General features: G+C 36.9%; 1 protein-coding gene across 2 annotated transcripts in view; it reads right to left on the reverse strand.

The window, feature by feature from the left end:
* The window catches only part of dgkza (diacylglycerol kinase, zeta a), a 124,840-nt gene extending 107,742 nt beyond the window's left edge, over window positions 1-17,098 (reverse strand). The window contains exon 1 of one of the 2 annotated variants that reach the window (XM_051115974.1): window positions 16,606-17,098. In XM_051115974.1, coding sequence (XP_050971931.1) covers window positions 16,606-16,895 — 290 coding nt within the window. In that variant the 5' untranslated portion in view covers window positions 16,896-17,098. The remainder of the gene's footprint in view (window positions 1-16,605) is intronic. The other variant, XM_051115973.1, reaches the window with a different exon arrangement.
* Between the last annotated feature and the right edge of the window lie 1,282 nt (window positions 17,099-18,380).

An 18,380-nucleotide genomic window follows, 5' to 3' on the forward strand; every position in this document is an offset into this window, starting at 1 on the left:
TACGTAATGCGTGAGGTCACGCTGGTGCAAATTGAAGATTTGTGGTTAAAAAGTATATACATTTTTATTGTTTTAAGAAGATGATCAATCGTTTCACTAGATAAGACCCTTATTCCTCGTCTGGGACCGTGTAGAGCCTTTTGAAGCTGCACTGAAACTGCAATTTGGACCTTCAACCTACTGGCCACCATTGAATTCCACTATACGGAGAAAAATCCTGAAACATTTTCCTCAAAAACCTGAAGACAGAAAGACATAAACATCTTGGATGACATGGGGGTGAGTCAATTATCAGGAAATTTTATTCTGGAAGTAAACTAATCATTTAAGATCCTGCATATTTATACAAAAAACATATAGAAGGGCCCTCTGGGTTTCATTGACATTTTGCTCAGTCATCTTGAATCTCCACACAAAGAGCAGCTCGGCCCACTGGCACACTTACAACTGTCAATTATCAACAACCCAAAACTCACAGTACTACAATATACAATTCTCAGAAGCACAAATAAAGTCAGACAAAATATGTAAGAAACAAATAACCAAGGAGGATGTGCACAACTTTGCGGATGCAGATTGTGTGTGGTTTGGCTTTATCAGAAAATCGATTGTTTGTGATGTGGCAGCATTTGCTGCATCTCTCTCAGCTGAGTGTGTCGGACATTGTGTTCCAGCCCATGAACTCTAGCTTCAGAGACATCAAGGCCAAAGTTACCATGGTGTCTGTCACTGTAGTGACTGCTTATCAGCTACAGGCATCGATTAACTAGGAAACAGTGAAGGCCAGTTGTGATTGGCTTCCATTTGCTTGTTTGCAGCATTGTCATGACGACGTGATACAGTGACTAATTGAAGCAGGGTGAGTTTGTCTAATAAAACATGACCTATTAAACGTTTACAGAGTTTAGGAGCACAATATAGTGTAAATTACAAGCAACCGGTTTTCTGCAGCAATAGCGCGTGTCTATGTCCACACCTCAGTCCGTTCCAGAGTACATGCAGTTCTATTGAACGCAGTTTACATCTACTCAAGTGTCTCTCACACACACAGGGGCATTTGTAATCTGTGTTGTACAGAAAAGGCTTGAATAATTAATTTGAACTCAGTCACAGGCTCTCTTGTGTCAGTCACTGAGTGATGTCCTTTCTGTAACAAACCTGTGCAAGGGTGTGTGATCGCATTTGTTTCAGCTCTCTTTCATGTACGCGATTGTTTTAGGATTAGGTTTTCTGACAACATCTAAGAAGCCGCTTTCTCTCTCAAGAGTATCTACTTGATGCCTTAAGAACACTTATAGGCACTGGTTTCAGTAAACTAATGAACAGGACTCATGAAACAGCACATCCTAACTCAAGTACTTAGCCACAAAATGGTGCGGTGGGATCTGAGCCTCGCTCCCTTTAAAACCATGTAATGTCAAAACTTAGGGAACCAATATCTCAGTGCTCAAAGCAGAGGAAAGGAGGTGTTTTTGTGATGGCTCAGACTGTGGGAGGAGAACTCCTGGTAAAGCAGCACCTGCAGGGCACACTGACTCACTCAAAATACACTCCAATCTACAGCCATTACACACACCCTTCAGTACAGCTGGGACCCTCTAACTCACTCTTACACACAGCAAACAAATACATAATAGGAGTGGGAGAAAAAAAAATCGTTTGTCCGATGCCTCCGATGTGCGTGCTAGAGACGTGGCCGGCTTTATTGCACAGAATTTGCGCTGTGAGAAGCAGCTTTCACACCGAACGTGAAAAGTTCAACTATTTTGAACTTTAAGCGCGACATGCGTGGCTTGCACGCCAGTGGTGCTCTCCGCTGTGCAAGCAATTGAAATTAATAGGTTTCATAGTGCAGCGCAGAGCAGACAGACACAGCATAGCGCATTGCTTGACAGTGTGTGCTTCCACCTGCCGTGTTTTACTTTAGATATGCTTTCATTATTGCAGTTTGGAATGAAGTACTATTAGATGCAAGAAATTCATGCACTGACAGACTTTCACGAGCGCTTTGTGTTTGTTGTCCTGAAAATCGATTGCGGCTGTGGTAAAAATGCACTTCCATTTTCAAATACTTTTATACAAAATTGATGTTCACACAGTCAGTTATGTTTTCAGAGCAGGACAAAACATCTGATATATCGAAATATATCTGTGCATTAGTGTGAATACAGTCTGTTAAAGCTGCCACTGTCTATGATCTCATTAGTCTAAAACTTCCAGATACTTAAAGAACACTTATTTTAAAAAAGTAATTGTTTTAAAAAGTAGTCTGTTTATATGATTAAAAAAAAAATACAAATAAAGTTTGCACTAAATAAATTAATATAGAATTTATATGAAAATGTAGCCATGTGCAGTAATATAAAAACTGAGAATGTGATGCATAGTGACATTGAGTTGATAATGAAAACTGTAACTGAATTGAATCGTGAAACCAGTGAAGATTCACACCCCTACTTTTAAGATGGCAGTACTGACATACAGAAATTCCAGCTATAAACAAAAATTAAAGAAAGTGCAATTTTGGTTAAAATGTAAGGTTGTAAAGATGTATTTGCACAGCAGGAGAATTAATTGGGGAAAAAAATGTAGATCAAGAATCATTCTGGAATCATGACTCCCAGAATCTGAATTGGAATTGGATCGGATTGTGAAGTGCCTGAAGATTCCCACCCCTAATACATAAAGGCATACACACTGGTATAATGGAATAATGTCCAGTATACTGAACAATCAGACTAGTGCAGATGTACATTTTGACTCATAACCTTTTCATGAATGGGAACTTTATGATACACTGTGACAAAGTCTCTCTCTTCACCAAAAAAGGCACTGATCATTATATAGACCACAGGGACACAACATTTGCATTAGTTTAATGATCAGTTTATTTTTATTTTTTGAAAGAACACCAACCCAGGTTTTTGTACGTTGTTAGTGATTCCACCACTGTCACACAAATCATTTATCCTTTGTGAAATAGAACGAAGCATCAGTTTATTATCATCAGATCTGTCATGCACGATGCATCAAGCATCAAGAGATTCAATATTTATACTAAGCTTTAATATCTTTAGTATTGTTGCATGGCATAGTTCTATAAAATATCATAACACAAGATAACATGAGGGTTTAGACTAAAAAACTCTGATGCACCGAAATACCATAAACTACCAAATATTTTCTGTTGCATTTCTTATTTATACCTCTATCAACAGAAAAATAAATTAAGTATCTGCTGCTAGTCTGCACAGAGATCCCCTCTGAGAGAAACAGAGTGACAATAATTAGAAATGGATAGAGGTTGAGAGAGATGAAGACAGACAGGGAGTTATACAGAGGCAGAAGGAGGGATAGAAAGACGGGGGAGGAATAAAGAGAATGAGAGAGACTCAATTAACAAACGCCCACTTCCTTACTGTCTGTAGCTGCAGCATTATCCTCTGGAACAACCCACAAACCCACACAGATAACTGTCAGAGACTATCAAATGCTCACTGAGTGCCATGATCACTAATCTGATGGCTAAAATAATCTCCACTGAGATTATCTGTGGAGGTCTGTGCTTATTTGTTTTCTTACTGGGTCACAAAAGTCCTTTCCATGTTATCAGTGCAATGTCTATTGAGGCTCTTGATTGATCTTCTATATGAACTAACCATATGACATCAAAAAAAAAGTTTTCCCACATCCCAAGCATCACACCAATGTCATGGAGACCCCTTATTTAAATCACCTTTTCTGAATCACCTCTGTTTCCAGTTCTTCTCACACTCTAGGATTACAAAGGCCGGATTCTTTAAAGCTGAGAGAATGAGCAGTGTGTTAGAGAGATTTAAGAGATGTAACAGTATAAAAGTGAAGCTCTTGTAGTCATGCTGTCGAAACAAAGCTTGCAAAGAGATAACATCTAAACACATCAAAGCAACTGACTTTAACCAGCCTTTTAAGACTTGAGTAGTGCTGATATAGATTTTTTTGATGGCCGATGCCATCATATCTTTGAGAGCAGGGTAGCCGATGGCCAATATTAAGTGACTAGACACTAGTACTTTTTTTCTTTCTTTTTTTTTCCCCACAAAATAAAAAATAAAATAATCATAAAATAATATAGCTGCAAGCAGCGATTATCGGGGTTCAAGTGCTTTAAGGCATTCAAGGCACATATGAAAAAAGACATTTAGCAAGCCTGTAACCTCCTAAATCATTGATTTAAAAAAGCATTTTTGGCAAATCCAGGTAATTTACCATAGAAATATTATGTTTTTTAATCTTCATGACTGTTTTAGTGCCAGCTGTGGTCAGATCTTCTTAAAACTTGGCATGCTTCTTTAGAATCACCTGTCTCATGTGCGCACCAAAAAGTTTTGAGTTTTCCTTTAGGCTTTACCGTATTTTGGGTAAATCTGGACAGGCCCCTTTTCAACACCTTTTTGATAATTAATGACCTAGAGAGTCCAGAGAGTTTTTGACATATTCTCAATCATTTAACAAATGATCTGATTGACAGCAGTGGCTCTAGAGGCAAAGTTGTCCAGAGTGAGGAGTTTTATCGCATGATACGAATATACAGCAATAGATACAGCAATGTTGTTTGAGATATGCAAATGTCCTTATAGACACTTGTGGCACTTTGGACCAAGGCCGGGCACACCCAATTGACATACGACATAAGACACTTGAGCCTGCGACTGACAGTTTAGGAGTTTAGGAGTTAAAAAAAAAAAAATTTGTGTCTAATTTTGTCAACTAAACTACTGTGTAGTATACTATTGTTTAAGATTTTACACTTTTGTTCTCAGAAACTTGATGGTGCTAAATGAACTAAGTTTTTATTGACTGTTGATTACTTAAGCACATTGTTTTACTTAAAATAATAAGTAGAGTTCAGATTTTATAAGCTGAAGGGGAAAATCGGCCAAACATATCAGCGAAAAAGGTCAGCATTATATATCGGCCATCGGCTGCCCAGATTTCTAAATATCGGCATCAGCTGATATCGGCTGACCTCTACATTTGTTCACATAAATGTGTCTCCTTAAAATGAATATAAATCCAAACTATCATCAAAAAACATTTTTTAACATCTTTAAAAACTTAACTTAACATTATCATGAAATTCACAATATTCCCACTGCATATTGCATTTGTAGGCAAGTTCAGTCGTAGAGAGTCACTGTCCTGCAGAGTTCAGCTTCAACCCTGAAAAAAAAAAACTATAGCCTTAGTAATCCTGAAGATATTAATTAGCTTGTTCAAGTGTGTTTGTTTGATTAGGGTTGGAGCTATACTCTGAAGGACACTAGCTCTCTAGGTCCAAACTTGCCTACCCCTGGTATATTGTCAGCAAAGATATTGTGAAAATATCACTAATATTTAATGTACTGCTCAGCCCTAACCCTGCATGAGACTTGGCATTTACAGCTGAATAAGTACAGGCACAAATATACAAAGGGAAAACTCCAGTTTGGCCTGGATATACTTCGCTCATATCGAGCTAAATTCTCACTGTGACTGGTTTCGTAAGCCAACAGACGTTTGGCTACAATCTAAAGAGGCTGCACTAAATCAGTCAAGACCCTGTATTTGAGCCCATTAGTTATATTGTCTCCATTTACTGGTCTACATACAGTACAACAAACTCTGTTTTCAATGATATAATGTAATGGCTAACACACATCCACAACAGATGCAGCAGAGCTCACAGTGAAACTGCTGGATATTCTTTTGGCCAGGTGGGCCTGATTTTTCTCCTTTTTCAAATACACGTTCAACATGACCTAAAGAACAGCACTTTCTCTTTCTGTCACGGTTGAGAAGTGTCATTTCAGTGCCAGTAATTGCACTGTTCGTGGATGTAGACGGTTCCATAGAACTGAACTAACAGGAGAGGAAAAGAACACTATAAGGAAGAGAAACAGGACATGTCGTGACAGAAACAGGGTTCAGTCATGTTACCTAAAATGAAAAGTCTCTCAAATAGGATCAGAATTCTGTACTCCACTATAGAAAACATGTACTTGTCTCTAACCAGAACCTAATGTTTTTACAGCAATAGGCTTTCCCACCAGTCATTATCCTTATATTACCGCATCATTCCCCTTTATGACCTGACCTTTTAGGTATCTCATTACTGCAGCAGTGGCCTATTCTGCAGAAGAACAGATTTTCTTCCCATTTTGATCCTCTTACTGCCCAGCAGTACAGAGAAACCTGGGTCATTATCTGGCCTTAATGAGCCCTAGTCTTGAGTGTTCTGGTTTCTGGGAAACCAAAAATCCCCACTGTGGATAAATTTCTGAGAACATCTTTAGCTTGGAGATTCATGGTGTTAAGAGGTCACGTACACACTACAATTTAATTTGGTCGTCACTCCTCCTCTGTTTAGTATGCTGAATGACAATAGACTTTTACCTCTGAATTTACTCCAAAAAATAAACTAAATTAAATCCACGAAGTGGTGTGTACAGAAAGAAAAAGACTTGCGTGTTAGTCTAGTGCAAAGATGCCCAAACCAGCCCACTATGACTTTTGATTTGGCCTGACATGACACGTTTTTTTACACTTTATTAGCAAACATACAGACTTGATGTTCAAAAATCAGACAGGTTACGTGCCATATGAATGGATGTGAGGTTTCTGATAATAGTATTACGTATTGAAGAACGTGGTAAATTCAGTCCCTTGATAGACAACAGATACAGTAAAGCAGACAACCGCTTTGGAAAAATCAATGCACTACATAGCAAACAGAGTCCATGCAGGGCCAGCAGCACCCCTTCCCCCTACTTCATCAAAGACAAATCTGATATAGACATGAGTAACTCTTCTTGAACCATATCACCGTCTCCTTCATCTTAATCAGCCCTGGTAGACTACAAAGCCCATTATTCATAATTCATGTTGGTCTGGTGGTTTTAATGTCATTAGGCTGTTTCAATGGACCATGTGTGGTTTCATAAAAGACCAGCTGGTGGTGTGTCATCTGTATAAAGACAGATCTGCTCAGTTTCCGCGTACATCTCGAAAACAAGGTCTGAGCCATCTGACAGACGCACTGGATTATGTCCCACGCCACTGAGCTTTGATTAACAAGATATCTTAAAAAATAAAAAGAACAATAACACTTTGTACACATGATGTTCCCTAGATTTGTTAAGTCAGCCCTCCTATGGTTCTTTTGTTCTTAATTTTGATCCCTGGTTCCAAACACTGCTCCAAAGATCACTACAATAACATGGTCAGCTCATCATGTAACCTAAGCATTCAGGTAAAACTAAAACAAAGACGTAATCCACAAAAGGCTGTGGGTTACAGTGATTTATGTTGTGTTATAAATAAACGGTGTTACTAACAGCATTACTTTTTTCAGTAATGAGTAATGAAACAAATTACTGTTTCCCCCCTGTTACAACGGCGTTAACATTACTGACAATGAAATGCAGTGTGACTATAATTTTTGCGTTGCATTCTTCTTCTGAGGAAAATTCTGGCTTATTCCGAAAAGTAGCTGAAATGAACTTAATGACTGTTCACATTTGAGAGAGTTAACAATTTTGCCACGGGATGTTTATCATGTCAACAGGTTGAAGCGACCCCAATAATGTAATATTTAGTCCCTGGAAGGTGTCTCTCACATTGTCCCACAGCAACATTAAAATAGCGTAGATTAGTGTACAATGTTTTATTCATTTACCATATTTAATATTGGGGGCATCCAAGTTATTTGACATTTGACCATTTTTAAAAAAAAAAGTAACAATAGATACTTTGCCTGGTAAATACTTACTTTTATAATGATGTAACTCAGTTTACTAACAATTTGTGAGAAGTAACTAGTAACTATAACTAATTACTTTTTAAAGTAACGTGCCCAACACTGGAAACAAACAACTCAATTTGAGGTAGTATTAATAAACACATCTGAACAAATTTCAGGCACAAAAACTAAAATCGATTGTTTCAAAACGCTATAGTTTTCTTTGTGGAACGGTTGGAACGGTTCGAAAATGAACACAGGATGGAAACCCGCACCGGGACTGCTGTTCTCTGTGCTCATGCTTCAGATGTATGCACTGCACTCACAGATTGTTGCAGATTACTGCTGCTGCAAAGCAAGTACTTGCTACTGCCAGTACACACATTGATACGGTGCTGTGAGTATTTAAAACATACTGCTGCTGCACAAATAGCATACCTAATAATCCATAGCAGATCTATACAGGTGGAGCTGGGGAAGGTGGAGGATCTTAGAGGAACTGCTCTAATGATTGCTAACCAGTCATTTAAATGTAAAGCAGCAAGCTTATTGACTGCGTATGCAACATGAACCAATCAGCTTGTGGCAAGTAGTTTAATACTGTTAATATAATCAGTTCGTGTTAACAACCCATCAGCCTGCACCACCTAGAGTTTCATGACAGAACTTGGCATTTATCCTCTATATTATTAAGAAATGTTCCTGAACCTAAATGCCTCGACTGCAGTCCTGATTTTTGTTCTAAGAACACACACTCCACAATATCACTCATTTAAATAATCCCCACCCAAAGAATATGCAAAAAACATGAAGGGGCGAAGCTGGGTTGAGTTGCTTTAGTAGTGTGTTGCCGGCTGACTGACTGACACACATACAACTGTTTACATTCATAGAAGCATAGCTAAAACTTCAGCATTGTTAAAACACTGTTACAGCTCACACGAAAGAGCCAGCTGTCTGTGCACTCACAAAACCAGACTTTAGAAGTTTAAACTGACATGCTTTTTTTAAACATGCAAATAAACTTTTCATGATGCCTAAGAACTGTAACGCTATGTAAGCATAAGCGCAATTCATATGATAATCAAAAACAAAGAAATGTTATGTTTGTTGTTTCCATAGTAACATAGTTATGACCTCTAAAGGCACAGCCCTCTCTGAAAAGGGGGCGGGGAGCAGCAGCTCATTTGCATTTAAAAAGGCACATGAAAACAGCTTATTTATGCTTCCAGCCAAAAAGTGGAATTTACAGCATGGCATAAATGTTCTGTGATGTATTTTGAGCTGAATCTTCACAGACACATCCTGAGGACAGCTGAGACTTATATTACATCATGTAAAAAGTGCTATCAGAAGTAAGCGTTGTGGTACAAAACAATATTATAATACTTTTTATACAATTTTAAAAATCACGAACCAAGTCACGTGCATCAGCAGGTGCACGTGTTGGAATAAAGGAATTTGTGAGCTGAATTTATCAAATAAGTACTGAGTCTTAGGACAACGGGATGGTACAGACTGTGACACTGATGTACTGAATTTGACAAGCCAAATGAATAGTGACAAATATTAAATCCCCTGAAACACTTCATTCTTGCAATTTAAGTATGCCACGTGATGCGTCTCAGTACTTGACAATGATGTGAAAATGACACAATTATCCATAGTTTATATGAACTGAATGTTAAATATGCAAAACAGGGTAAAGTGGCTTTTTCCTAGCTCTGTTCATTATAACTGTTCTGCATGAAAGCAAGCATGCACACAAATGCCTCTCCTCTTTTTTTTAAAAATATTCAAGAATACACAACAATAGCTTCTAACAGTAAAATAAATAAAAATACAGTAAAATCTAAATCTAATCATCATAATTTAATTATTGTACAGTTTTGCTTACACTAACAGCATCTCAAAATGTCACGCCTTATCCTCATACTGCATGCATCTCAGTTCGAAGGAAGCACATTTTCATATTTCACAATAATGTTTTTTATTTACCCACCTATCCCTGAGTGATGTAGTGATGTGACGCTCTGTGTGTGTGTATGTGTGTGTGTGTTTATGTGTGCTGTTGTGTTGGTAATCCAGTGTTGGATTAGTCATCTGTGTAAATCTACACAGTGGATAACACACAAAACTTCCTCTGTTTGACCCGACCAGACCTCATAAAATACAGATAACCTTACACCAAGTTTAAATACCGCATGTTCTAGAACATCTATTTGACAGAAATAGTTTGAGTAAACATGTTGCCCTTTTCTGATAAGGATTCCTTCGTAAGAAAGCCAAAAAAACCCTGCAAAATAGTTGCCTTGTTTATTGCTAACAGGCATTCCAGCATTATCAACTAATGGATCACTAACTGCACTTCTGCTGGTAATTTGTAAAGCTGAGCTACTGGTTTCTAAAGATTGAATCCTTCACTCATTTAAAATAAGTAGTGTTGTTCTGTTGTTCTTATACAGTCAACCTCCCCACATTCGAATAACACATTCTGTCGATGTGGTAGGTATGAGGCAGATACTGAACCTCAGACATTTGACCCTAAATTTATTGTATTACTAGATATGATTTAACAGATACTGACATTTGTACCACAACGTGACTGTATAAATACACTATTTTATAACTGTTAGAGCAGTGACGTATCAGAACATTTCTTTTAGAAGCAGTAAATTATGCTGAATCATTGTTTTAGCAGCAGTGCACTTAATGATCTGTAGCGGTAGCTGGTTCATAATTTTCTCTTTTATTTAAGATATACGTCACCACAAGATCTAAAGGGCAGATTCACTAAGAATGAGTTGTGCCACTGAAAATGTTTTTTGGCATGCACTAACTGCTCTGGTTTAGCACCTGATTCACTAAAGGAATTATGTAGATGAGACCACAGCGCAAAGACAAGTAATATATTAGTGCTGATGTCCAGGCAAATAAGACGCATATATAATGTGCAAAAGTGGAACATTTAAGAAATTCCCAATATGTTACTCACTCAGAATGCTGATACCTTTGTTTATAGGTACAGGTCTCTGGCCTCTGTTAAAGGGGTCATGAACAGCCTTTTTTATTATTTTATACTCTTCTCTAAGGTCCACTTATAATGTTTTTACATAAAAAACATAATTTAGAAGTAACAGGCTATTTTCTGTCCTGTTTTGACCGCCCTCATCAGATTGCTCTGTTTGAATAGGCATGGCAGATTGTAGATGTGGAAGTAAACGCCCAGTGCTATGATTGGCTAACAGATGTGTTTGTTTGACAGACTACTTCCTTCACAGATGGACGCTGCTGCTGTGATTTAGGCTAAAAATACATAAATACTAAGTACATATTAAACGATCTGTAACAGACAAAGCAATAGTGACCACGTAATAGAAAAAAGTTACTCACACTTCATGCGACATTACTGTCGGATCCAATATAGTTGCACAGCATCGTCTTTTACTTTCAATCTTTCTGAATATCCTCTGTTGAATTGTGCCATGTTTGTAAATGAATCTGTGGTAAAATTAAGTGAACAAACCACCAATTTCTTACTGACGTGGTCTTCATTAAAAAATAAAGTTAATCCACTCTTTCCTGATGTTGGAACCAGAAGGAAGGCAAAGACTGCGTTTTCCCACAACATGGCACTGCACAGCATCTTATTGTCTATGGAGCCATCTTTATCACTTGATTTCTGCATAGACAGGCATTTGCTTCTTTCGTCATTTACCCATTACATGCGCAAATTGGTTGGTGTGGCTAAACAGGCATTAATGTAGAAGTAGGTTCCACAACCTGTCGTTTTGGTTGACTGGCTTCAATATAAGCTGATTTTATACTAACAAGAAAGTTCTGAGTTCTGAAACTTACAGGATATTTTATTGTACAATAACCACTTATATGTCAAAAAGATCAAGGGACTTTTAATTTCTCAGTTCATGACCCCTTTAACATCCCATTTACAGACTTTGTGACCTTTTTACACAAGTTATATTTCGGAAAATAAGTGTAATGCAGTATGTTTGCAAGTTTAGAACAGAGATTGGCTAAAGACAGAATTAGAAAAAACGTCCGGTTTCAGTTTATTGCTAGTCGACCAGTGCATCTCTAAAAAGTATGTTCTTGAGTGCTTCATTACATAAATAAACAACAGGGGAGGGGAATGGTCGAATATGGATTAGCGATATGGGCTTAAAAATGTATCACAATAATTTCTGGTATTATTGCGATAACTTTATCACTGAAGATAATTCAGGGAATCCTGTTTCTACAGAGAAAAGTATTATCTTTCCTATTTTTACGCAAAACAGAGCATAACTGAGTACATACGTATAATGTAACGACTGTTAATTCACTGGAAGCCGGAGGGGGCCCTTGCGCAGAAACTCCACATATGCTTTATAGCAGAAGTAATGGTACTGAAGACACTTCAGGAAATCTCCAAGCCAGTTATTGCTGTAGCTAAATAAAACGCAGATAGAGAAATTTTAACTGATGAAATTTGACAATAAACATACGATAAACATATGGTTTGTCTGTGTTCTTCAAGCAATCTTGGGTATTTTTATAAGGATAAAGTACATTTATAATGCAATGCTAATCAACATAGCTTTTATAATACTATTAAATAGTATGATTTCTCCCTCATTCTGTGATATGAAGCCACATCTGATAGCAAAAGGTTATTTCAAACACTCAACTATGTTATGAAGTTTATTTAGAGAAAAAGCATGAGCTGCTCTGAGAGTCACTTTATGAGCATTTCACTACTTATTTTAAAATTAAATTGTTAATGCTTTATGCCTTCATTTGATTATACCATTTGTAATAATAAATCTGTATTAAATAATAAATTCTGAAAATGTAATTTAAATATATATATATATATAGTTTTATGTTAAGTTTTATGTTTATGTAGCTTTTATAATACTATTAAATAGTATGATTCCTCCCTCATTCTGTGATATGAAGCCACATCTGATAGCAAAAGGTTATTTCAAACACTCAACTATGTTATGAAGTTCATTTAGATGATATCTAAATGTTCAATAAATGATATCTTTGTTGGGCACCAGGTTTGTAAACGGGCTCATACACATATATATATATATATATATATATATATATATATATATATATATATATATATATATATATATACATATACATATACATATACATATATATACATATACATATATATATATATATATATTTTTTTTTTTTTTTTTTTTTTTTTCACAGCTTGAGGGGCAATGAATTCCTTGCATATCAAAATTATAGATTTATTTTATTTTATTTTATTTTATTTTTTCACAGCTTTTTGCATTCAAGTACTACTTTACTATTAGATTTTACACACTACACAGACATTCAGAGGAATTCAACCTAAATTAAAGTTAAAGGTGAGACAGTAACCTGCTTTGCAAATGTCTATAATCTAAATCTGTGCTGCACAAAAACTCTTGAATGTCATTATTGTACACACTGCCATATCTGTATAAAGCTCTTTTAAAAGCAAATACCAGAACATAAAGTTGAAAGAAGCATGTCACTACTGCAAAGGCACTGAGATCAGATCAAAATAACGAGAAGAAACTGGTTTTAGTCCTATAATATAACAACATTTACATCAAAACACAGCAAGAGCAACAAATTCAGGTTGACTAGATGGTCATGTATTGCATTGTTTTTACTTTGTTAATATTCCCACAGGTAGCCGTCCACATATTTCGCTCCTTTTTAGCTGGTAATTGACTCCCACTCTAATTAGAGACAGAATGATGATGATCCACGGCTGACTGTCCCAAACACATTACTGAGGTCACAACAACAGCAGTGAGGTGGAAGGCTACAGGGACAGATTGGTTGCTATTGTGTTTCCGCCTGTTATTGACTGTTTCAGTTGTGATCCTCTTTCTTTCTCACTCTAAGCCATGCATTGATTGTCCCTCTCTTCCCTCTGTCTGTCCTGCCGTTGCTGATGTAGGATGTTGATCATGCCCTTTATGATGAAGCCTCATGATCTGGAATGCGGAAAACACGGACGGAATCGCTGAATCCAGCAGAATGTTGTGGAATTTGCAATTTTGGATGAATAAATCAAAAGTAGGGCTGTGCAATTAAACATCTCATTATGGACTAGTGTTTGTGAATATTCAACTGCAAAAAAATGTAATTTTTGTTAAACTTTTAATAAATTGCTTAAAATTGTGTATGTTTCATGTTTGCAATTAACTAGACATGCGTTTTGATTAATAAAATTTTGGAAATTTAAAAAAAAAAAAATTCATAGGGCCCTACATGCTCAAACAAACGTGATGCTCACGACGCTTTCAGTATCTGCTGTCTTACTATATGAGGACATGAAAACACAAACTTCATTTCCAGAGCTGCTCTGAGAGTCACTTTATGAGCATTTCAAATTAAATTGTTAATGCTTTATGCCTTCATTTGATTATACCATTTGTAATAATAAATCTGTATTAAATAATAAATTCTGAAAATTGTATTTAAATATATATATAATTTTATATAGTTTTATGTTAATCCAGAAAACATTTTAAAATTTTTATCAGAAACACAGATTTAGAGAAAAATAAAATGAAATTTGAGGGGGTGAAAAAAACCCACTAAAACCCATTATTTTACCCATTAAAATGGAGTTCCGAAAAAATAGAAAATTTAATCAAGAAATATTAAAACAGTAAAAAGGGGGAGAAAATAAAAGATTTTGGGAAAAATAAAGAGATTTTATAGGACCCTACTACTACGGTTATATCAGCATCTGCCCTCCATGCATCAGAATCAGACAGGCATTGACTCTGGTTAACTTCTTTCACCAATGCAAAACCACCTGTGATTTCACAGTGTCCCTCATCCTCTTATATAACACACTCAGAGCAAAGAAGCACCCATCCACCATCAGACCCACAAACACATATGCAGTTCCATCACTTAACACTGCGTAGTATAAAACCCTGAACATTATTACATAATCAGCACAGCTGCTGCCGGTTTCATTTGAGATTAAACCAAAAGAGGAGAGCAAATCTGCTGTATTATTTCCCAAAGATCCAGTTACAATGGCCGAGAAGAACTGAGGAACCTGTACTTCCTCTTTATCAGACCATTACAGGTCAAGACCTTCAATAACACAACAACTTTACCTTGTCCAACAGAAACAAAAAAGAGAAAAAAAAATGTTTGAGAGACAACTACTAATGACAGAACACAGAAGTAACAGCTCATAAACCCTTATCTGTAGATGTTGCAACCAATATCCAACACAAAACCATGTGTTGCACAAGAAAACCTGACAAATTTATTACACTTTACTATTATTTGACTCCATTTAAAAGTTTCATTACCTCAAATGTGTGACCCTGAACCACAAAACCAGTCATAAGGGTCAAAATGGAAACTGAGATTTATACATAATCTGCAAGCTGAATACATAAGCTATCCATTAGAATAGGACACTTTGACTGAGATACAACTATTTGAAAATCTGGAATCTGAGAGTGCAAAAAAATCAAAATATTGAGAAAATACTTAATATCCTAATGATTTTTGCCTTAAAAGAAAAATCGATAATTTCTGACCCATACAATGTATTGTTGGCTTTTCCTATAAATATACCCGTGCAATTTATGACTAGTTTTGTAGTCCAGGGTCACATATAGGTTAGTCCTACAGTACTGTGACTACAGTAAATATTTTAGTCACTATTCAAGGGAACAAAAAGTTATGTATAACATAACACAGTAAACTAACATGACACAGCAAACGTGAAAAGATCAAAGCATCTACTAGAAACAATCACAAACACACAGACTTTTATTGCCCAACTTGGCATGCTAAATAGACCAGTAAAGCTAAACTACAACCCCACTAAAATAACAGAGTTAGAGTGCACACACAAATGCATTTTAAGCATCATAACAGTGCAAACCATTCAAACATATAGTTAGACGTGGCAAAACAACATGGCTGATGTCACCAAGGACACACTGTAAGACCCTATGACCAGGCCTAAGATAAGCCAATCTAATGATGATGACGTTGATAATGTGCAAGGAGATTCTGGCATCTGACACCATAATAATTCAATTTACAATCATGACAAACTGACCCTGATGACAGGAGAGCCATGTTGTTCAGCCTGATGAACTGTAATTAGTCACCATTTTCTAATTAGACTACCACACTACCTGTCAAAACGAACAACAACAAATGGAAATGTACGTGTGTATGTGTGTGTACTTGTTTTTGCTACATTGTGGGGACCAAATGTCCCCACAAGGATAGTAAAACCTGAATTTTTTGACATTCTGCACAATGTTAAAAAATTATTAAAAATAGTAAATTATGTTTATCTGAAAATGTAACAATGCAAACATGTTTTCTGTAAGGGGTAGGTTTATTATTAGGGTTAGGGGATAGACAATATCATTTTGTCAGTATAAAAACTATAGAAGTCTATGGAAAGTCCCCACAATTCACACAATGTGTGTGTGTGTGTGTGTGTGTGTGTGTGAATTCTGTTAGCCTGGTAATAAGTAGGTTACAAGAATGTGGCGTTTCACTTTATGCTGGCAGTAATCCAGATCATTTAATAGTATCACACCTGTTCTTAAGAAAATTCGTACAAAATTGAACAAGCTGTAAGTGAAATAACTGCGACTGTAACTACTAACAGAACCAAAACTCCCTTACCAAAACCATAACTCCCGCTGGTCAAAGGCCAGTTGAGACAGGTGGGAGTTGTTTAGAGTTGGAAGTAAAGCAAATTGTTCGGATGCTTTGACGTTATCGAATTTACACTGCTCTAGTTGTTTATTGTGAGTGAGATTTACCTGTATGACACCTGTTTCCGGATGGTGAGGTGTAGGAACTCGCTGCTCTCCGCCTGGTTTTCAGGAGACAGACCCGTTTCTCTCCCCACCGCCAGTCGGTCAGTCCCGTTCCCCGGACACTCATGGTCTTTTAAAGTTGCTCCGCTGTGTCCGCTTTCAGAAAGGAACACGTCCTCCTCCTCCACCACGTCTTCCAAGGTCGGGGATATCACAACCGTGGTCGGAGAGTCCGCGGAGCTGTGCGCAACGCGAGACGAACCGTCAACGGTCGCAACTGATGCTTCTGCCATTTATTAAACTAACTTAATAACGGTTAAAAGTATCACACTGAAAGCTACAGCCGAAGTTAAAAAGATATATGTGCTTTCCGTGAAGTCGCACGAATAACTAACAGAGGAATTGTTGTTTCGGGGCAGTTTGTAATAGATTTGCTCATCACCTTCACTTCAGGTTGAATCTGCTTTCAGTAGAGCAGACGACGACCACCTCAAAACACACAGCTGACTGTGTCACGAGTCCCCGCCCACACGCACTTCCATTCAGGATTAGCCAATCATATGCGGGAATGCCGATAAGCCCCGCCCATTTTAAGCACAGCCGCGGAATCATCCAATCACAAGAAAGAACTTTCTATCTCGCAGCGTCACACATAAACTAATCCTAAACAACAGGCTCAGACTGGCACAGAACCACAGCACTCCAAATAAACCTCAGGAGAATTCCTTTTACCGTCAAATTTTAACATTACAACAATGTAAGAAACAAAGTCTGTCAGCATTATTCATTTTGGCTGATAAGTCCACAGTATCTGTATAGTATGTGTAGGCCAGTTTGTGGAAGAAGGAAGTGTGCCTAAAATAGAGCATTGTTTTCTATTTGAGTAGTATGTGTGCGTGTAAACATCTGATTTAAAACTTAATTCACCACTATAAAGCAAAAACTGACGTAGTTTTGTTTTCACTGCCAATTACATTACAGTGTTACTTAATCATGTAAGGTCAGTTTTACTGCCACACACCAATGCAACACACTTCACAGATCACTGGCTGCAATACCAGGAAGTTCACATTCTATCAGTGACATAACAGTTTGATTGACTCTGAACCCATAAAATGAGTAATCAGAATGTTGTCATCCTAAATTTTTTTTTTTTGAATTATGTTCACACGTATTCTTAGCAATCATGTCTCATTGGCTCCTGGAAATTTAATGCATCAACACTTCTGGTATGTAAATGTTATGGAGCGCAAATCTTTTTGTCTCACTCCACTGGCCGCCAGCTGTGACTCGCATCAAGTTCAAACCACTGATGATCTAGCAACCGTTGCAACCTCTTACTTTAACTCCACACACTTCTGCAATTTTGTGTTCCCTCTGAAAATATGTAGTCAGTGAGTAAGCAATTTGTGCAAACATGGAGAAAATTGAAGAGATTATTTGTTTGTTTTCATGCCATGAAAAGTGATTTTTTTAGTGTTAATACAATTTTATGAAAAGTTCAGTTTTAAATTATTGATTAATTCAATAGGAACACTTCTGAAACAAATAGAGGGTTTCTAAACAACTCATAACACAAGGTCCCAGTTTCTCCTTAGAGAATTGACATCACTAATTACTTGTTTGAACAAAAATACAATAATGTAATGCTACTCACAGTGCAGGCCTGTGGGGTTACAGTCACAGATGTTGTCTTCTTGAAAATGAGTTTACACCTGCAGTTTCCTCAATTAACAACTGAAAGTTCACATTAAAACCAGACGGTTTTCAACACAGTA

The sequence above is a fragment of the Labeo rohita genome, chromosome 7 (genome assembly GCF_022985175.1).
Source record: "Labeo rohita strain BAU-BD-2019 chromosome 7, IGBB_LRoh.1.0, whole genome shotgun sequence".
In the NCBI taxonomy this organism is placed as follows: Eukaryota; Metazoa; Chordata; class Actinopteri; order Cypriniformes; family Cyprinidae; genus Labeo; species Labeo rohita.